Consider the following 22,574-nt stretch of genomic DNA (forward strand, 5'->3'; position numbering starts at 1 on the left):
TTTTTAGTAAAAAGGACTCAACTCAAAGAAATGGCAACACTGCTATTTCAACTAAACAAAAGTCATCCACAAACTAAAATACCCTAAGGAAAGACAAAAGAAATGGTTTACCAAATTAAAGGTACACTTCTGCTGCCAGCAGATACCTGCTACTCACCAGCAGCTCAAAGAAAACACCAAGTTTTAACATATGCAGAATACGCCACTAAATCTCACCACCAAAGACTGGTCCACACACTGACTGAGCAGTGATTCACTAGCTTAAATACGTGATTAGGAATCTTTCTGTACTTTTAGGTGCTACCTTATTATCAAAAGGGTTGCAATAGCAATTGATCTACATACACGTTTGACCTGACACAGAAGACTTTCACTCTAATCAATATAACAATAGCAACACATATGATGGCTTCTACACCTGTCAAGGCAGCTTTGCAGCAGACAGGAGTTGGATTCAAAATAAAGGGCCCATAAGCTTAAAAGCAACTTTATTGCTGAGGTTTAACATAATACAAACTAAAGCAGAACAGAAACAAAATATCCAAAACTTTTATTCTTCTTGGGAAACAGACAATGTAGCAGGACACAGCCACAAGAAAAAACATGACAAAAGATGAGTGGCAACTGAGCGAATACACACAAAAACAGAATAACAACAACATAAGACAGGAAATAAATAACACTGAGACCAGGACTAAGACTTAAATGGACGAGTCTGACACAGAGAAAGAAAACAAAACACACAAGACTGAGGGGACAGAATGGGAACACAAGAGGGGGTTAACCTAAAGATTTAGAAACTGAGAACTAAAGACATGAAACCACAACACCAAAGGTATAAGGAAATAATAAGACATGAAGACACTAAGAAATAACAGAGATATTAACATATAATCAAAACAGAATACAAAACTATAAAACAAAGATGATCAAAGAAAACTCAAAACATCCCTAAAGCTCAAAGACACAGGGACCATGGCAACACTAACATGATGTTTTAATAAGAAATATTAAGTTTTCATCTAAAATCTGGTTTGCTGGACTTAACGTAAAATATTTTTAAAAGTCTAATTTTAGACTTGATTCATCTTAAATACTTCTGAAATGATAAGTTCATTTTTAAAGCACTTAAAGTGTACCATGTTGTTTGTTTCTTTTGTACAGTTTTTTTTTCAATAATCAAAAGAAGAAAAAATCTATATAAAAACGTACATAGAAACTATTATTTGAAGTAGTATAGTATATTGGTGCATTGTGTACACTGCTCGGTAAACATAAGAGGACTATGTCTGTGAAGGTTCTCAGTCATCCAGGTCATCGTAGTTTAAGGAGCTTGGAAAGAAAAGTGTCTGGACTTAAGAGGACTAGTTTTGACGTCTTCTGGTCCAATGGCGGCATCCAGTGGACCCTCCAGGCATTAAGAGTTCCGCTTTTTACAGGATGCGTTCTTATGAAAACTGGGAGTAACGACATGACTGGCGGCATTTTTCCTAAAGTCGCCAACGCGTGGACACACGCAGAAAATAAAACCGTCTGTGTGATATCTGAACACAGTGCCATACAGGTAAGATTCATCAAGAAGAGCTGGGCGGTTTTTAAAATGTAGAAACTTTATTGCTGTTTCCATATGAGATATGCAGGCAAAGGAATGACAGGCTCACACTTTTGGGCTTTCCCACTGCAAAAACACTGAGGCTAACAGCTGTGGAGGAAAGTTTTCCTGATGCCGTTGCACAGACTCGCAAGATGCGGTTTGTGTTTTTGTAGGTGACCTGATGGTAAAGAAACCAAAAATTTTGTTCTCGGCTGAACTGTAACTTATTACAGAGAACATGAATTAATGAATCGTGTTCACATGTTCAGATATTATCTACCTCCACGCCCTTTTTTAAATTAGGGTTATATATGGCAAAGGCCAAATAACCCACTTCTATTTTTGTTTACCTTGTCAAGAAACGCCCATATAAACACGCCTACAAGGCATTCGCTTTTTTCCGGTTCGCGCCAAAAACATTCACGCTCATAAACCCGCGGCAGACTGCGGAGCACGGTGGACAGCAAACGGAAGGCAGGCAGGAGTTTGTAAAGAGGTTGTCCAAAGTTGTTTGGTCGAAAAAGTTGGCGGCAGGTGCTGCTGAACTTCAAAACATCTTCATCCTGCAACATCTGGGCCCTGTTTCAGGAAGCCGGTTTGGAAAACTCAGAGTGAAAAACGATACTCAGGGTTGAGTAACCCCGAACTGTCCAACTCGGAATATTCGGTTTCAGAAAGGCTGATAACAATTAGTTCAGTCAACGCGGAGTTGCTTTAACCCCAAGTGAAGCGCGCGGACGAGGATACATAAAGCCCTGATAAGCGGAGCACAGATTAAGCGAGTCACCATGGAGACGGAGGGAAAGAAGGCGCGGTCAATGTATTTCACAGCGCTTGAGGCCGAAATTCTGATGGCAGCATATGCCGATAACATGCAAATTCCGCGGAAAAAAGTAACACAGCCACAGCTGCAAAAGCATGCATGGCAAAACATAGCCGACAGAGTCAATGCGTGAGTGTTAATTTAAACATTGATCGAGGGATTTCCACCCATTTAACACGTTATTTTATCATATGTTATTTTATTTGTTATTTTATACATTTTATTTTGTGATGTGATGTGAGCGCAGGTGCAACCCAACAGGCCCCAAACGTGCCTGGCAGCAAGTAAAAATGAAATATAAAAATATAGTCCAAACAGGTAAGGTGTAATTGTATTATGAGCCATAGTGCTTGGTCTGTTTGTCCCATGTAAATCAATTGCAGTTAGAGGCTACATTAATTTTCTTTCTGTAAGCACTTATTGAAATTATCTGAGCACATTACAAGTACATATTTGCTTACTCTGTATGCTCAAATGTGGCCCGTTATAGCCAACAGAAAAAAAGCGGAGGCCCGAAAAACAGGTGGGGGTCCTCCACCACCACCACTCACAGAGGCTGAGCAGTTGGCCCTCAGCCAAAACAGTGGGCGCCCTGTGGCCGAAGGCATCTCTGCGGGGACATCCTCTGAGGCAATAACCCCGCAAGACACAAGTGCCTACATAAGGGGTAAATTCAAAATAATACATGATGTGCATACATCCTTTCTTCACAGTCACCTTTGCAGTGCGACACATTCATTTGATAAACTCTTTACCATAATGGATTATTTTGTAGTGAAGTTATTTTCCGACTGATTTTGCCTTCCCTCAGCCTTGGTTGTCTTTGAGAGCATAATGACAATGAAGTGTAAGGTGCTTGGTATGTTTGTTAATTGCCATTTGGTCCCTTGTAAGTTATAAGTGACCTGTATAAACCTCATATTCTATCAGTTGATGGTGATGGTGTACTGCATCTGGTGCAGCCTCCTGTTGAGCCAGACCAACATGCAGTTGTGAGTAATACTCCACAGATTATATGAGTTTACAGTAGAACAGCAATGTTGTTTATTTCTTTACTACAGGAAAATAATGAAGAAACATTGACAGCTGTTACAGAGGAGGAAGCAACAGAGACACTTTATGAGGTTTACATCTTTTAATACTTTGTGTACAGGAAATACAGGCGACCAATAAAGCCAGTTGAACAAAAAATCTGTTTATTCTTCTTTCAACATGTTGAGGTGATGGGTCAAAAGAAATGATTGTGACATATGGTGTCTCTGACTGCTCTTCTATCTTGTATGTCCGTGGGAGGGTCAGGATGTTCATGGTTTGGATCACTGCTGATGTTTGGTTCAGAAGGACAGTGTTCTCCTCTAATTGTGGCAATGTTGTGAAGAATCACACATGCCACAATAATGTCACATGCCCTTTCTGGGGTGACCCTGAGTCTTTGCAGGCACTGGAACCGGGCCTTAAGCATTCCGATAGTCATTTCAATTCTGGCTCTTGTCCTGCAATTAGCCAGATTATATCGCTGCTGTGGGCCCGGGTCAGGGTAAGGGGTAAGCAAATAGGGTAAACATGGATACCCCCTATCACCAAGCAAGTAGCCAGTGAACTCTCCTAAGACAGAAGGGTACACTTCAGTTCAAATGTCCCTGAAGCAATTGGTCTTTATATATTTTAAAGTATTCTCAACTCACCATGTCCAAATTTTGTGCTCAGTGTACATTCACGGAATATTTGTGAGTCATGGACAGAGCCTGGCCACTTGGCTTCCACATTTGTGATAATGTTGGCAGCATCACATATGATCTTCACAGTGCAGAGAACACAAATTAGCATCCATTACTATAATGAAATAATTTGTTAGTTTGAAATGCTACAGGGAACTATGTACCTGTACATTAATGCTGTGGAAAGACTTCCTGTTCACATAGTCTCCTTCATTTACTGAAGGAGCAATGATTGGAATGTGAGTGCCATCTGTACAGCCAATCACGCCTGGGAACCCTGAAAATAAATGTGCAATTTAAGTAGTAGTCCAAGTATCACCACATCATAAATTAAGTTTTGGTCATCCTGATACCTGCAATTTTGTGGCATCCCTCTTTGATAAATCTTGTGGGTCTATGACCGGGGAACACCACAGACGAGTACAGGAGACGTTTCAGTGCAACTGTAACATTCCTGACTGCCCGACAGACGGTAGCCTTGGAAACGTGCTCAGCGTCACCAATATTATACAGAAAGCTCCCGTTTGCAAGAAACCGAAGTGCAATACAAATAATATGCAATGAACTGAGAGCATGTCCGCGATGTGTCACATGCGTAATATATGGCCTGAGGATGTTATCCAAATAAATTATAGATTGTGCTGAGAAACGGTAACGTTCGCACAGAAAATCATCAGGAAATGATAAAATGTCCAAACGCGCTCTGATCACTCTCTCCCGGCGGAGAGCCCTGCGGAGAATTTGGGCTTCACGATCTACTGGCTCTTCAAGGAAGTGGCACGCCATGTCCGACACTTCCTACTGTCAGGTTTCCGACAAAGGGGCGGAGACAGTCAGGGTTAGTTGTAGTAAACCTGCTAGGGGGCAGGTTAGCTTCACGGAGTGTGTCGTCATAGTGACTCACTCAGGCTGCAGCTGAACTCGCTTTGTGAAACCGAAAACCCAGAGTTTTCGTTAACTCAGGGTATACTTACTCAGTTTTTCCACTAAACCGGCTTCCTGAAACAGGGCCCTGGACTCACAACTCGTCTTACCGTTCTTGTCTTGTTTACGGAACACCCACAGCTGACAGAAACAGCCAGAAAACACGGGCCGGATTACCGGATTACGGTGCTAGACGGATTTGTGAGTAGAAGCGAGAGGAAAGAATTAAAATAAGGAAAAACTTTTGTATCTGTTGTTGTGGGGGAGACTTTTTTGTTTTTTAAATGGCAGGAAAAGGCTCTTTATTAGAACAGTTTGTTTTTGTAAATGAGGTTAATGAGAGAGCAAAAACACAGAGTTTTCAAATTTGGACTGAATGTGTGCTGGATTTTGTTGGGCTTTTTGGGATTTGGAGCATTTGACAAATTGTGCAGTTTTTAAAAAAAAAAGCATTTTATTTAGATTAGCTGGCGTTCGGGCAACATGTTGCTGCGGGTGTTAGCACTGTGGGGCAGCGCTGTTACCCCACAGCAAGATGGTCCTGGGTTCAAATCTGTGACTTGAAAATTCATGTGTGGAGTTTGTATTTTTGTAGTGGATTTATATTGGTGATTCCATAGGTGTGAAGTTGAGTGCAAATGGTTGTCTTTCTCTGGGTGTCAAACAAGCAACCTGTCCATGGTGTACCTCACCTGTCACCCCATGGACTGAACTGTGACCTGGATAAGTGGAAGGAAATTGATGCTTGTGGTTGATTTGCATTGTTCCTCCTCCATCCAAGGTTCATCTAAAGGATGAACTCTCCTTTCCAGTACTTTGGCACAAGATTCCCACAGTGGGTTTCCAATAACCTGTTCTCCAGTTTTGGTTATCCTAGGTAAATTGTAGCCTGTTGTTCTAATGTGATGGGAGTGGCGCCCAGTGTGGTTCTCTGCTGCTGCCACAGTGTCTACTACAATTAAGTTGCAATCTTCCAAACCATGCTTTGCCTTAGAGAGGTTAAACACGACTCTCTCCATGCACTTGCCCAGCATTGATGTTAAAGCAACACATCTGTAATCAGCTGTATGTTTAACTTTCTTTCTTTTTCTTTTTTTAGACAGAACGGTGCAGAGTGCACCCAGAGTCCAGCAGAGTGCAGAAGGCACTGGAAAAAATCAAGTAAGGGCCTATTCCAACTCAGTAGCACAGGTCTTCAGCACATAATCAGCTGACACTGTTTTCTGACCATGAGGTTTAGACCTTGCCAAGCATCATGAAAATTACAGTGTTGAGGTTTATCTTTGCCTGCTTAGTTTTCTTCCTGAACTATTTTTCACACTTCTTTAACTCTAGGTTTCTCACCCTGCAGAGAGGCTTACTGTGAAATAAATTCAGTTTGAATTTTACATAAAACATAATACATCATAAGTATAATAATTAAATTAACATTTTCAAACTAGTATCTTGTTTTGCAGATCAGTGAAGTTGGTTCAGAGTGAAGGACACACCGAACTCAGAAAACATGGCTTGTACATCACAGTCTGCCAAAGATTATGTAAAGACTGCCAGAGTCCATCTTGTGAGAGAATTGAAGAATCTGTCTGTGATTGTGCAGAATTTGAATCAGAAAGGGGTTCTTGGTGAGGAAGAGGTCAGCTTAATACAGACAGAGAAAACTGATGAAAACAAAAGAAGAATGATACTGGACTCAGTCATTAAAAAAGGCGAAGAAGCCTGCTATGAGTTACTCAAGATTATAGACATGACGAGGAAGAGGACTTTAGGGAGGCTTCCTTTTCTTTCTGAGAAAACGAATGAAACTTCCAGAGAGACCAAGTTTGACCTGCACCACTGGATCAGCTGCTTTTCTTTCAAGGAAGAACCACAAATGGACAGGAACTACTTACAAGGTATTTTAGGACAAAAGTCTGGTTGTCACTTGTTTCATTTTTCATTATTTAGTTTCTTCGATGCACTAATTCTATAAAAATGTGCACAACTGCATTTAATTCATAGTATAACCCCAATTCCAAAAACTTTGAGATGCTAGGTAAAGTGTAATTAATTTTAAGATTAATAAGATTTGCAAAGTGTATAAAAACAGTTTTTATTCACAACTAAACACAGAAAACAGAAAAGATACAAAATATTGAAAATAAATAAATATATCCTGGAAAAGTAAATGATGCTAAAACAAACAGCTGGAGAAAGATTTTACCACTAAATCAGGAACAGTTTTAGGATAATGTTCCTTAGCCTAAAACTATAAAGACATTGGATATCTCATCATCTGCAGTGTATAATGCAATGATTCAGAGAATCTATACATGCAAGGGTCATGGCTGAAAAACATTATCGTATAACTGTGCTATTTTGATCCTCAGGCAGCACAGGTTTAAAAACGGGCATCATTCTGTCATGGAAATACCTGCATGCACTCAGAAATACTTCTATATATCACTGCCTGTGAACACAGTTCACCAGGCCGTCCACAAATGGCAATTAATGCTCTATCATGCAAAGAAACCATATTTGAACACAAAGAGAAATGCTGCTGTCTTCTCTGGGACAAAAGCTAATTTAAAATGGACTGAGGCAGGGTGCAAAACTGTTCTGAGGTTACAAGAATTGAAAGGTGAAATTCTTTTTAGTCATCATGGACATCATGTCCTTGTTATTGGTTCTCACTTAAGGAGCCTGTATCTTTGATAGTATGGAGATGCTTCAGTGCCTATATATATATATATACATACATACATATATGTGTGTGTGTGTATGTGTGTGTGTGTATGTGTGTGTGTGTGTGTGTGTGTGTATATATATATATATATGTGTGTGTATGTTTTAGAGCAACATATGCCCACATCCAGACGACAACCTTTTCAGGGAAGGCCTTGCATATTTTGGCAATAAGTTGCTAAACTGAAGACTGTTTGTGGTAGAAGAGTTTTGGTGCTGAGCTGGCTGGTCTGCAGTCCAAACCTTTCGCCAGCTTAAAACAGTTGGTACATGAAACCGAAGATATGACAAAGAAGACCCAGGACTGAGTACATAGAATCCTACATCAGACACAAATGGGACAACATTCCCCCTACAAAAGTTCAGCAACTGGTCTCCTTAGTTCCCAAAAATCCATGTTCAGTGTTGTTAAAAGAAGAGGGGATGCTACACAATGGGGGGGAAAATGCACCTGTTGAGACTGTCATTGCTGTCAAAATCAAGATGAACTAAATATGACAAATATATCATTTTCAGTCTCTCCTTTTGCCTTCAAAACTGCCTTAATTCGTTGTGGCACAGATTCAACAAGGTGCTAGAAACATTCCATAGATATTTTGGTCCATTTTGACATGATGGCATCACATAGTTGCTGCAGATTTGTCAGCTGTACGTCCATGATGTAAATCTCCCAGCTCTGGACAGCCCAAAGGTACTTCGTTGGATTGGGTTCTGACTGTGGAGACCATTTGAGTACCATGAACTACTTGCCATGGTCAAACCAGTTACTTTATTTGACATGCTGTGTGTTCTCACTGGATGCAGCCATCACTGTCTTCATAAAGCAATGGACTCAGGTAGGCTGTGAAAATCCCTGTAGATCAGTAGTTTCTCAAATACCCAGACCAGACCATCTGGCCCAAACAGCAATGCCAATTTCAATGTCAATTAAATAACCTTTCTTCTCCACTCTCTGATAGTCAGTTTGAACTTCAGTAGGTTGTCTTGACCATGTCCACATGCCTAAATACACTGGTGTCATGTGATTGACTGTTTACTTTAATAAACTGTTGAACACCAGCTATTTCGTTAGGTATATGTTCTACTGTAAATAAAATGTTTTTGAGCTGTGCCAATCATTGAATTTTGTTTTTTTTATTTACATTTTACTTAGTGTTCCAGCTTTTTAAAATTAAGGTTGTAAATTTGTTTATTTCTGTTTTGTAGGACCGAGGCCATGCCACAGATATCAGGAAAAGTTAAAATTAAAAGTAAAGAAATTATTAAATGACTTTTGGGCATCAAGTAAAAACCTGTTTGAAGAAAACAAGAAGCCAGATCTGTTGTACATTTCTCTTATATTAGACACACAGAGCAATGCTTCTCCAACTAAAATAAAGAAACTGAAGAAAAAGAAAAGCAAGCTGAGTCGCCCTAAAAAGCTAAGGACATACATCCCTGAAGAGAAACCAGACATTTCTCCCAGTGAGCTGCTGAAAACAGATAAAAACATACTCTTGGTTGGAAAACCTGGTATTGGAAAGACAGCACTGACTCATGAAATGCTGAGACTCTGGGCAGAAAGAGAAAGTGGTGAGCTTGATTACATGTTTTACTTTGACATGAGGGAAAAAGCACACATCATGAATGTTAAAAACTTGGAGGATCTGCTTTTCACTGTGTTCAGTGAACCAGATGAAGGCAAAGATGCGGTCTTACAGGATATAAAGAGACACTCTGATAACGTTACAATCATTTTTGATGGACTCACAGATATCTCTTCATCAGTGGTGGAGAAACTTCTGAACAAAGACCTACTGCCGCTCGCAAAGATCATCATAACATGCAGACCAGATGATGAGGATGAAGACTTGTTTTCTGGGGACTTTGACAGAGTGGAGGTGAAAGGCTTTAGTGAGCAGACTATAAAAACATACTTATCTGCAACACTCGGTGAAGATCAGACGAAGGTTTTGAGTAACTTGGAACTGATAACTCTTTGTCATGTCCCCATGTATGCACTGATGGTGGCTGCTTGCTTTTCATCAAAAGATGCTCCACAGCCATGTACAATAACTGAGATATACATCAATATTGTTCGATTCTGCCTTCAGATAAACAGCAAAACAAAGAAAAAAGATCTAAATTCCTTCATCAGCACCAAGACAGAAGAAATTCTGTCTCTGGCTGAAGCTGCTTTTCTTGCAACTCAACAAAAAACTGTGAATCTGACAAACCTGACCTGTAAAGACATCTGTGTCCTGTCCTTCCTGAAACCACTTCTCATTAAGGAGGCCGTGACTGAAACAATAACCACATATGCATTCCTCCATTACACAGTGCAGGAGTTTTTTGCAGCACTGTGGCTCCTGAAGAATCCTGATAAAGTCAGAGATGTTTTTCAGCAGTGCCTCACAGAGGAGAAGAAACACATGAAACATCTGATCCCCTTCATGTGTCGATTGTTGAATGAGAAGAGCCCAAGTTTGATGAAGCATCTGATTCCAGATCAGGACCTGAAGAATACATCTAACTGGTTCTTCAAGGAGCTGATTAACACATTTCTTCCTCATCTGTGTGAGCAAGAAGAGGCTGATACTGAGGACAGTGGGCTCCATGTCGACATACTGTTCTTATGCCAGTGCTTGTATGAGTCCCAGAGTCCTGAAGCATGCGTCTACCTTCTAGACAAACTGGACTACCATCTTGACCTCAGTGGAGACAGTCTGGATCCTTACCCTTGCTGTGCTGTGGCCTATGTGGTCACTCAGTCAAAGGAAAGGAAAATAAGGCTGAACCTCGAGGACGTGATCATATCAGAACAAGGAATGAGACAGCTGTTTGAATGCCTTGAAAATGTTGAGTGGTATGAATTTGGTTTTTTTTTTTCTTTTTTTGGTTTCAACACACAGTGAGAATTTTAATGCTGGTTAGTTTCATAACGATCTCTTCTTTCAATTATAGGTATAACCTTCTGCCTCAACAGCTTTGGAAAGCTTTCCTTCTCAGCGAAGAGCAGATGGACTTCGTAACCTTACTTAGTCTTGATGGAAATCATTTACACCTTCCAACTCAAGGTGAAAAGCAGCTGTTTGAAAGAGCTGTGGAAGTCATGCAGTGGATGTCTACAAAGGTTAATGTCTGCCTCTACTGGAACAGAGAAACTCCTGCCTGCCAGAGTCTGTGTGAGTCTCTGTTAGAGGCTTTGCCATTCATCAGCTCACTCAGGTATGTAGCTTTGGCTCTTGCATATTAAATAGTCTGCTTGGTTTTATCCAGTCTTTTGATAGTAAAGTTAAAATACCTCTGTTTGTGACTTTTTTTTAACAACAATATATCAGAATTTAACATTTTAGCAGAACAGGTGAACAACTCATTTAAAGTTGAGTCCTTCTAGTGCTCAGTCTAAGGAGCCCGTCCATCTATCCAACCACTCATTCATCCTTCCATCCATTCTCCATTCCCGTAAGGAGTCTAATTAAATTAATAATTCCATGATTCAGAATCCGACAGGTCCCAGGCTGGTGTTTATCTTGTTGAATTTAAAATTCTGATGTCTGTTATTTTTATTATTCTCCTTTGGAATCACAGACATTGTGCACAACAAGTCTATATGTGTAGCACTAGCACGTAATGTATCAAGATTTGTGCTGAAGACTAAAGGTTTTACAGAATGTACAACAGAAATGTGTCTAATCAGTTCTGAAATTCTGCTATTCAGCTTCAGATGTCCAGTTTTTTGGAGCCATGAGAAATACCATGGGACACTGGAGAAGGAGCAGGAGAATCTGTTCATGGATTTATGCCTGAAAGCAGCACTTAATAACGGAGCAAAGTTTTACAACGTTGCGAAGAAGCTTCTTTCATTGTTTCTTGTTAAAACTGAGTTAGAAAACATCCTTCTTGATTTATATCAACATATTAAAAGCAGAGGATTTTCAGTTAACTTTGAAACACTGAGGCCGTGTTTTCAGTCCACTCCTGCAGTCTGGTCCATAAATCTCTCAGAGAGAAAGACCTCCAGCCTCCTGGAAGTGCTGAAACTCCAACCAGAGAAGAAACAAGTGAAGCTGACAGGCTGCTCACATGAAGAGAGTGAAGTGAGGAGTTTCCTGCAGTGTCTGCCTTATATCTCACAGCTCAGGTAAATGAATTGTACTTTACATGATTAACTCTACATAAAATCTCTCCAAATTATACTTTTTTGCAACCACTTTTTGATTTTCATAAGAACCACAACCTCTCCTACAGATTTTTAGTGAAAAGTAATTCATTTATCCTGAATATAACAGTTTGTCTTGAGCTTTTGCAATACAACTTACAAACAAACTTACAACATCATACAGTACAACAACCTGTGAAATGTGATGGATCATGAGAAAAATGAGCTCCTGACTAGGGATGGGTATCGAAACCCGGTTCTTGTTGAGAACCGGTTCCCACTGTTTCAATTCCTTGGAATTGTTTGCCATTTTTGCAAACGATTCCCTTATCGATTCCAGTCGCCCCGAATGACGTCATCACGTTGCGGAGCGTCATTTACCTGGCAGGAAACACGGCGCGTAAGCGGCTCAAACGCTCAAAAGTTTGGTTATACTTTACGAGAACGGATGACAACAGGGCAACTTGCAATACTTGCAAAGTAGATATTTAATTTAAGGGAGGAAACACTGCGAATATGCAAAAGCATTTGCTCACAAAACACGTGATGACCTTAGATGAATGTCGTGTTTTTAATTCCGCTCCGGACTCGTGAATCTCAACCCAGCAGCAGCGGTAACGTTTGCACGTCCTCTCCCGTTAATGCGGCAGGTAAATAATCAACTAACAGTGCATATTATGTTAGCGCGATCTGCCTTATTACAAAACCTGCCATTACTGAGCATTTAGGTGACCATGATGAGAGAGACAGAGTCTGGCTGGCTCAGATGCTGGCAGCTCTCGCTGCAGTCTACCGGTAGCATCTCCTTTCAGGCCAGGATAGACGAATGTCACCCAGCAGTGACTAAGTTTGTGGTAAAAGGCTTGAACGCATTTGCCACAGCAGATGCCCCCGATTTTCGGTAAGTGAATGCGTTTAATTGTAGGCAGGGACATTACTGGATATTCTTGTGCAATTGCTACAGAATAATTCATGTTATACTTTGTTACTGCTACAGAAGAATATTTATTTTATTATTTTACATTTACAATTTTTTTCCCCGGGGACCCTGTGACACCCCATTGAAGAGCCGTAGGCTGTGGATCTCTTAAGATCTCACTGTTGGGTTTGTAAGGCCATGTTACTCCTAAATTTCTATCTTGTTCAAAGAGAAGATATAAAACAAAGTTCTAAGCTAATCGACCTTAGTGTTCTCCTTTTTTAAAGAGAATCGATAAAGAATCGAATCGTTAAACAGAATCGAAAATGGAATCGGAATCGTGAAAATCTTATCAATACCCATCCCTACTCCTGACATTGTGTTTTACATCATCCACTTTTTTTAGAGGGTCAATTTTAAGCTAGCTGATGGACTGAAACTCAGTTTAAATCACTTACCCAGCTCAACGTTTTTTGAACTGCCTGAATGGCCATTTTAAGGAAACTAACAAAAGAAAAGTGACTAAAGGGAAAGCTATCCAGGGCTCAGAGCTGGCAACATGCAAACAGCCCTCATACGAACAAAGGATCAAAGTGATTATGACCAAAGTACTTATTGGTAAAATAATGGAGACAAGTGAAAAAAGACTAAAGGGTCAATGTCCTATTATGTGGCATGTCACACAGAGACTGAGTATGTCAGCATACTCTATCTGGTGGAGGGGTTGAACGTGAGCAATAGCTTCTCTTCCAGTTTGTTCCTCCTGAGAACTCTTGGGAAGTGGAGACACTGTTGGGATGTCTGTTCATTACAAGATGGAGTCTATCAGTAGTGTGTGGTTGGATTTATGAAGCTGAGATCAAATACTCACTAAATGTTTCCTTCTCATTGTTCCAGTGTTGACACTAGCTGTTCAGATAAAGAAACCAGGTTCTTTGGGAATCTGTTCTGTGCAGCAGCAGAGAGAGAACAGCAGACAGGAGAGGAGATACTGGAGCTGTTATCATCAGTGTGCATATATAAAACATTCCCTCTGAAATGGAAATGGTGTGATTTTCTCATGGACCTGTACTCTTATAAGACTAAAAAAGGCTTGAGTGTCCTTCCATCATTACAGTCAGTTTTCCAGTCAACTCCTGCCGTCTGGTCCATAAACCTCTCAGAGAGAAAGACCTCCATCCTCCTGGAAGTGCTGAAACTCCAACCAGAGAAGAAACAAGTGAAGCTGACAGGCTGCTCACATGAAGAGAGTGAAGTGAGGAGTTTACTCCAGTGTCTGCCTTATATCTCACAGCTCAGGTAAATGTACTGCACTAACATGATTAACTCTACATAAAAGCTCTCCAAGTTATATTTTTTGCAACCACTATTTGATTTTCATAAGAACCATAGAATGCTTGTCAATACTTGCATTGGCTTGTACATATTATGAACTAATAACTGGACAAATGCAGTTTACCAAGTTGAGCTGATAAATAAAAATACCAAACAGAAGAGTTTTTGTGGAACCATCGCAAGCAATGCATGGGTGATAGTGTTGTGGGACTTTGATATTAATCGACTTTTGAAATATTCATAAATAAAAGGGCAAGCATGAGTCTTGATCGCTCATATGGCAGTGACGTGCAGCGGCATGTTCATCCTACTTATGACGTGCAAAGTAGACTAAGTAGGTGACATAAAAGAAAAAAAAGAATTTGGGAGCAGCGTTTGAGATACTTTTTTACGTTATCATGGGGTCACAAGCCAGTAAAACACATAAGTTAACTTAAAGAAACGATTGTACGGTTATGCGGCCAGGTTTCAACAGTATTGGAAGGAGCTGGCAAAATGAGAAATTAATGTTATGGAAGATCTCTTTTTGTGCTGATACTTTTAAATATCTTAGATCATAATCCTGCCTACACCATTAAAATGGCTGCTCCAAAACAAGTCAAAAAATTTTGTTAAAGAAAATTAGAGAACTGGAGGCTATTGGAAGGCCTCAAACCAGATGGTGGACTCCTGAAGGGAGCCGTCAAGCTGAAGAAAGAGTCTTAACAAGCTTGGTCAGCCTGTGGGACTGCAGAGGCAACTGACAGCTACTACTGGATTATGACTTCAACAGTAACTGAAGGAAAAACTTGTGGAATGAGTTCAATGACACCATGGAACAAGACTTTCGGTGGACATCATGCAGAGATCTGAGCCAGTGCCTCTTCACCTTGGTTTTAGGAAGAACAGTAGAGTTTTCATCCTGATTTTGGAACAATGGACCAACTCTTCATCCTCTTGAAGGGACGTGAGTTGGTTCAAGCAGTCCACATGTATTTGGTGGACTTAGTGAAGGCATTGAACTGTTCCTCTGGGATTCCTTTATTGGGTGCTTTAGCAGTACAGGTTATCAGGCCTGTTGTTATGAGCTTTTCAGTACCTGCACAACCACAGTAAGCGCTTGATTGCCAGCAAAACGTCAGAATCATTTCTACTGGGTGTTGGACTACTGGGTCGTCCACCTAGCCACATACAAGGAGGCTAGGTGGAGGTCACTTACCTAGAAGTTGATCTTATTTCTGCGTTTTGCAGATGTTGTGGTTCTGTTGGCTTCATTAGATGGTTTGCAGTGGAGGGGTTTTAAGCCAAGTATAAAGTGGTGAGAATGAGAAGCATCCCGAAATTTGAGGCCATGGTTCTTGGTTGGAAAGGAGTGGAGCTTCCACTGTTGGTTAGAGACGTTTTGTTGCCCCAAATGGATTTCAAGTATCTTGGGGTCTTGATCATGAGTGAGGCGAGAGGGAAATTGACACCTCAGGTGACACATCAGACATATTGAATGTAAAAGCAAAGCTGTCAATTTACTGGTCAATTTACAGCCCAACCCTCATCTATGGTCATGAACTCTGGGTAGAGACAGAAAAATTGACATCCAAAGGGTGGGTGTGTGAGGTCAGATATTTAGGAGGGAATCAGAGTAGAATCATTACACCTAGACAATAGTATAATATATCAGAGTGAGTTTTCAAAGTTTTGTAGTGCTCTCACATATGCTAAAATTGCCAAAGACTTTAAAATGCATCTCCATAAACTTTATATAGCCGCTTGAAGTTACTCATTGATTGCAGGCTCAAAATGTTTCTTCCTTTTTGTTCCAGTGTTATTCCGTGGAAGTTAGATGAAGAAATCAGGTTCTTTGGGAGTGTGTTCTGTGCAGCAGCAGAGAGAGAGCAGCAGACAGGAGAGAAGATACTGGAGCTGTTATCATCAGTGTGCAGATACAAAGGATTTCCTGTCAAACAGAAATTGTGTGATTTTCTTGTGGATCTGTACTCTTATGAGACCAAAACAGGATCGAGTATTCTTCATTCATTACAGTCAATTTTCCAGTCAGCTCCTGCAGTCTTTTCCATAAACCTCTCACAGAGAAAGACCTCCATCCTCCTGGAAGTGCTGAAACTCCAACCAGACAAGAAACAGGTGAAGCTGATAGGCTGCTCACATGAAGAGAGTGAAGTGAGGAATTTCCTTGAATGTCTGCCTTATATCTCAAAACTCAGGTAAGCAAATTGTACTTTGCATCATTAATGCTACATCAGATGCTTTGAAAATGATTTATAGATGTATTTTAAGCCAAAAAGTTTGGTATTATTGTACGGTTTAAGTATTCATATAAATGCAGCACAAAAAGTAAGAAATTTTATCTTTGGTTGATTATTTATTTCTTTGCTTCTTAGCAATACATCTCATACTGTTGGAAAGCCTGTGTATTACAAGTAAGGAAAATGTTTTGTGGGTTGAACACTTGAGGGATCAGTTGGGCATGCTGTTCATGGCAGAGTCAACAACACAGCTACATTGGCTGACTTGCAAGAATGGGATGCCATCCCAAGGCAGTGTGTGACCAAGCTGGTGACCAGCCCAACCAGGAGGAGGTACCAGGCTTTTGTGGTTGTGTATGGTTCTGCCAGGTGCTACTGAGGCACCTGTTTATTAAATGAATCATTTGTTATATTGCAAATATGTCTTGTTTCTTCAGACTTCAATCCCCCAATTCAATAAATGACACCTTTCAAAAGTGAATAGCAGAATAGGCAGTTTGTGTCATGGTCCTGGGCCTTGTTGGCCCAGTATTCTTAGTTTTCTTGTATGTTTGTATTTTGTTCCCTATTTAGGCCATGTTTCCTGAGTTGTCCTGTTGTGTTGTTCCCTAAGTGTTTTCCCTTCGTGGCTTTTACCCCCTGTGTGCCCCTCTGTGTATCTGTGAGCCCTCGTCTCTCCTTATGTTTTATTCCATGTTTCCCCAGCCCGTTATGTCTGTGTTTTCCCCGTGCTCTCTCTCCTCCTGTCTGAACCTCTGTACTTCCTGTTTGACTCTGCCCGTCTCCCGTCAGTGTTATGTTCACCCCGCCCTGTCTCGTTATGGTTATCTGTGTCAGCTGTGTTCCCCGTGTGTTCCCACTTTCCTCGTTAACCCTCTGTGTATTTCTGTCTGCGTCTCCCTCTGTTCGGCGTCGCGTTCTCCCTCATGCTGTGTGTGGTTCTCCCCGTGTCTTCTGGTATATGTTACAATTAGCTTTTCCCAGTGTAGTTTAGTTTTGTATTGCTTTGGTATCACTGCTTTCGTTTGTCACCTGTCAGCAATAAAGCTGCATTTTGAGTTTATCCCCTGAGTCCGTGAGTTTGCATTTTGGGTCCTCATCCTGCCTGCCACACAGCGACCATGACAGTTTGGTATTGGCAGAAAAGATTTGGCAAGTTTTGCTCACCCCACAAATGCAGTTTCCTTACAAATGTGGCCCCATTTGAGGGGAAACAAAGCATGTTTTCAACAGGACTTAATGCCAAAAAGCATTGTTACCGCAAAGAAATAATTGACTAAACGCAAATTTCTTCACTTTTTCTGTTAGTGTTTGTGTTGTGAGTCAGTCACAGTCTAAAAACAATGTTCAGCTGCTCTGATGGAAGACGGCTTTAAAATGGACTTTCATTATTTACAGGACACACATGGACAAGATGGAGTCCATCAGTAATGTGTGGTTGTTTATGCAGCTCAGATGAAATCATCACTAAATCGTTCCTTCTTATTGTTCCAGTGTTGTTCCTTGGTGGTCAGATCTTTATGAAGGAACCAAAAGAACCTTGATTATTCTGTTCTGTGCAGCAGCAGAGAGAGAACAGCAGACAGGAGAAAAGATACTGGAGCTGTTATCATCAGTGTGCACATATCAAACATTCCCTTTTAATGACAGAGACATTTCTGATGAATATCAGTGTGACTTCTTGTTGGATCTGTACTCCCATATGAAGGCCTATGAGTCTAAAACAGGCTTGAGTGTCCTTCCATCATTACAGTCAGTTTTCCAGTCAGCTCCTGCAGTCTGGTCCATAAACCTCTCAGAGAGAAAGACCTCCATCCTCCTGGAAGTGCTGAAACTCCAACCAGAGAAGAAACAAGTGGAGCTGAGAGGCTGCTCACATGAAGAGAGTGAAGTGAGGAGTTTCCTTGAATGTCTGCCTTATATCTCACAGCTCAGGTAAATTAATTCTACTTTACATCATTAATCCCAAAAGCTGATTCTGTCTGTCTGGATGTAGCATTTTTTGTGGGCGAAATATTCCATCACTCATCCAAGTGACTTCTTCAGTCTTAGCTGACTGCAGCTGAATACAGTACATTGGCATAACGATTGAAACTAACAACCCTTGGTGAGTCCTTCCTCGACATTCAAGTGTGTGTATGAAAGCACTGGGCACAGGTACAAGACACTGTTTTGATGATTGTAGTGAGGCTCATTTAGTGAACAACGGGTAGCACCATTGGTCGCTCGTCCCTGCAGATTGCTTAACCAAGTGGCCCATCATTGTATGAATTTTTTGGTTGCTTGAACTGCTATTTTAATTACATCGTGGTAGTGAATAATAATAATCAAGCAACAATTAACTGAATGTTAATGTTCTTACCCTGCGGTTTAACTTCTACAGCACAAGTCTTGTAATTAATTTGCAACACCATTGCCTTGTCAATAATAAGCCTGTGTGCTTTTGATTGGTAATATAACTACCATTATTAAAAATTAAACAATGAAGCAACCACCAGGGAAAATAAACCTGGTCCACAAACACTAGTAAAGGAATCAACAAATGTGCTCTGAAAGCTAATCTACAGATATTATCTCCATTTTCCACATACCTGTGCCGGTCACTGCCATCTGCAACCAAGATGAGAGCAAAATGCTGTGAGAGACTGGACAGTGGGCTACAGGCGCACCTTATAATAAAGTTAGAGGAGATTCGGAGAAGTGACTGTATTTACAAGCACTACTCCAAAGTGAAATACTTACCACAAAGAATTTCTCCCTACAGTTATGAGTAAGGAATACAGTTAGAAATATGAACAAGATGGAGTCCATAAGTAGGTTGTATTTATGTAGCTAACATCAAATCATCACTAAGTGTTTCCTTCTTATTGTTCCAGTGTTCATCCTCCAGTAGAATTTTATAAAGAAATCAGGTTCTTTGTGAATCTGTTCTGTGCAGCAGCAGAGAGAGCGCAGCAGACAGGAGAGAAGATACTGGAGCTGTTATCATCAGTGTGCAGCTTTGAAACATTCCCTCTAAATAACAGAGACATGGGTGTTGAAGAAAATGAATATCAGTCTGACTTCCTGCTGGATCTGTACTCCCATGTGAAGGACTGTGAGACTAAAACAGGCTTGAGTGTCCTTCCATCATTACAGTCAGTTTTCCAGTCAGCTCCTGCAGTCTGGTCCATAAACCTCTCAGAGAGAAAGACCTCCATCCTCCTGGAAGTGCTGAAACTCCAACCAGAGAAGAAACAAGTGAAGCTGAGAGGCTGCTCACATGAAGAGAGTGAAGTGAGGAGTTTCCTTCAGTGTCTGCCTTACATCTCACACCTCAGGTAAATAAGTCATCATTTCTGTTACTATATACTGTATCTGTTCAGAAATGTATTGCTGGGATATTTTAAGCTAAACAAATCCAAAAATTATTTTTACAAAATCCAATAGTGATATATTTTTCATCATTATTGAAACGATATTTGTGACTTCATTTATATGTTATCATATTTCAGTTTTATTTCAGTTCTTCCCTTATTTAAGAGGGAAACATTGCGCCCTGTAAACAACTGTGTTTATTAGACCTTTTCTTCAGCTGAAACATGTGCAAACATACATAGAAATACAGCATAGAGAGTAGAAACAGTTTGTAAAATTCTAACAACCTTTTTAACAAAGCCTGAACTCTTTGGCTACGTTCACACTGCAGGTGAAAGCGCATCAAATCCAACTTTTTTGACTCTATGCGACCCATATGCGTTCATGGCATGACAGTGTGAACAGCACAAATCCGATATTGTCAAATCCATCCTGGGTCACTTTCGTATGTGGTACTGAATCCGATACATATCTGATGTTTTAGAAAGCGACTGCTGTTTGAATGGTCATGTCGCATTAAATACGTCTTTTACGTCAGTGACACAAAACAGACGCCAATTATCAGCACCGGAGAAGACATCGTGAACGCTTCCTGGCCATCCCGTGTAGATGTTAGTGAAACTGTTAGGAAGACAACGTGAACATTTTATTTGTACTGTAAAATCTGCAGATTCTGACAGAAATCAGCAACTATCCTTTGAAGCACCGCTCCTCTCTAAAACAGCAATAAGGATCATTATTAGGCCATATGTAAATAACAAAATAACTTTATAACTTAAAGCAAAATTGGGAAACATAAAGTCCGAAACAAGTCTTTATATTAAGGGCTATCAGTCAAACAATATTGTTTGCTCTGAGTCTAAACAGAGCACGTTGTGTGTGACGTCGTCTTTTGCGGATGCGGGCCGCTTTGAGGGTTCACACTAGAGCACATTTGCTGTCACATTTTATTTGTAGTGTGAACAAGCAGACAGAAAAATCAGATTTGATCAAAAAATCGGAATTGAGCATTAAGACCTGCAGTGTGAACGTAGCCTTAGTGTCAGGGCTAACAAGTGGGTGGATTCAGACGTAGAGTTGGAGGAGCTCAACAGTGTGTTTATTTACAGTGCCAAAAATATTTACAACAATCTCAACAATGTGCAGGGGGAAAAGGCATTCTGGGCAGGGGATCCAAAGTGTCCAAAGTGTAGAGTGCTCTCACTCTCTCACACTCAGGGTCAGGCTCGTGACACCACAGGAGAAATTCCAAAAAAACTGTGCATAGGGAAATAGACGGTCAAAATCTGCAACGGCACAGGCAGAGCACAATGCAGTCAAGGCCAGGGTTACAACTAACTGTTTCAGTTTAACAATCCAGTGATTGAAAAAGGAAATTATAAGCCATCAATGAATGCACAAGTAAAATAGTAAACACCACTTCCAACCTAATTCAGAAACTGAGTAGGAAGGTGAAGCTACTGTTGTACAAGATATGAAGTGTAGATGTTGTTGTTCCACTCATGTTCATCACAAACCACAAACAGCTACACTTCAGTGCGCAGTGATTGCACACACAGGATTAGTGTTTGTGTTAGAGCACTTCGCTCTCGCTCTGCAGGCCTACTTGTTGTTCCTAGAGTATTTAAAAGTAGAATGGGAGGCAGAGCCTTCAGTTTTCAGGCCCCTCTTCTGTGGAACCAGCTTCCAGTTTGGATTCAGGAGACAGACACTATCTCTACTTTTAAGATTAGGCTTAAAACTTTCCTTTTTGGTAAAGCATATAGTTAGGGCTGGACCAGGTGACCCTGAACCCTCCCTTAGTTATGCTGCAATAGATGTAGGCTGCCGGGGGATTCCCATGATGCACTGAGTTTTTCCTTTCTCACTCAGTATGTGTTAATAGACCTCTCTGCATTGAATCATATCTGTTATTAATCTCTGTCTCTCTTCCACAGCATGTCTTTATCCTGTCTTCCTTCTCTCACCCCTCCCTGAGCCTGGTTCTGCCGGAGGTTTCTTCCTGTTAAAAGGGAGTTTTTCCTTCCCACTGTCGCCAAACTGTTTGCTCATAGGGGGTCATATGATTGTTGGGTTTTTCTCTGTATCTGTTATTATACGATCTACTGTACAATATAAACGCTCTGAAGCGACTGTTGTTGTGATTTGGCGCTATATAAATAAAACTGAATTGAATTGAATTGTGAGTCAGTAACAGTCTAAAAACAATGTTCAGCTGCTCTGATGGAAGACGGTTTTAAATGGACTTTCATTATATACAGGACACACATGGACAAGATGGAGTCCGTCAGTAGTGTGTGGTTGTGTTTATGCAGCTCAGATCAAATCTCCACTAAATGTTTGTCTTTTGATGTTTCAGTGTTGATCCTGAGAATTCAGATTTTTGTGAAGAAGCTAAGTTCTTTGGGAATCTGTTCTGTGCAGCAGCAGAGAGAGAACAGCAGACAGCAGAGGAGATACTGGAGCTGTTATCATCAGTGTGCACATATGAAAGATTCCCTCTTAAAGAGAAATGGTGTGATTTTCTTATGGACCTGTGCTCCTATGAGACCAAAACAGGCGTGAGCATCTTACCATCATTACAGTCAGTTTTCCAGTCAGCTCCTGCAGTCTGGTCCATAAACCTCTCAGAGAGAAAGACCTCCATCCTCCTGGAAGTGCTGAAACTCCAACCAGAGAAGAAACAAGTGGAGCTGACAGGCTGCTCACATGAAGAGAGTGAAGTGAGGAGTTTCCTTCAGTGTCTGCCTTATATCTCACAGCTCAGGTAAATTAATTCTACTTTACATGTTGAATTCTGCA

At 40.7% G+C, this 22,574-nt stretch overlaps 1 protein-coding gene across 2 annotated transcripts in view; it reads left to right on the forward strand.

Moving 5' to 3' along the window:
• The window catches only part of LOC308393395 (uncharacterized protein), a 35,315-nt gene continuing 12,741 nt past the window's right edge, over window positions 1–22,574 (forward strand). Inside the window, exons 1-11 of one of the 2 annotated variants that reach the window (XM_080877118.1) lie at window positions 1–1,564; window positions 6,159–6,220; window positions 6,517–6,951; window positions 8,987–10,625; window positions 10,724–10,987; window positions 11,481–11,903; window positions 13,738–14,139; window positions 15,972–16,373; window positions 17,910–18,350; window positions 19,292–19,735; window positions 22,132–22,539. In XM_080877118.1, coding sequence (XP_080733244.1) covers window positions 6,564–6,951; window positions 8,987–10,625; window positions 10,724–10,987; window positions 11,481–11,903; window positions 13,738–14,139; window positions 15,972–16,373; window positions 17,910–18,350; window positions 19,292–19,735; window positions 22,132–22,539 — 4,811 coding nt within the window. In that variant the 5' untranslated portion in view covers window positions 1–1,564; window positions 6,159–6,220; window positions 6,517–6,563. Of the gene's footprint in view, window positions 1,565–5,147; window positions 5,261–6,158; window positions 6,221–6,516; window positions 6,952–8,986; window positions 10,626–10,723; window positions 10,988–11,480; window positions 11,904–13,737; window positions 14,140–15,971; window positions 16,374–17,909; window positions 18,351–19,291; window positions 19,736–22,131; window positions 22,540–22,574 lie in introns of those variants that run through there. The other variant, XM_080877117.1, reaches the window with a different exon arrangement.

This window comes from Rhamphochromis sp. 'chilingali' (genome assembly GCF_963969265.1).
Source record: "Rhamphochromis sp. 'chilingali' genome assembly, chromosome: 3".
Taxonomy (NCBI): domain Eukaryota; kingdom Metazoa; phylum Chordata; class Actinopteri; order Cichliformes; family Cichlidae; genus Rhamphochromis; species Rhamphochromis sp. 'chilingali'.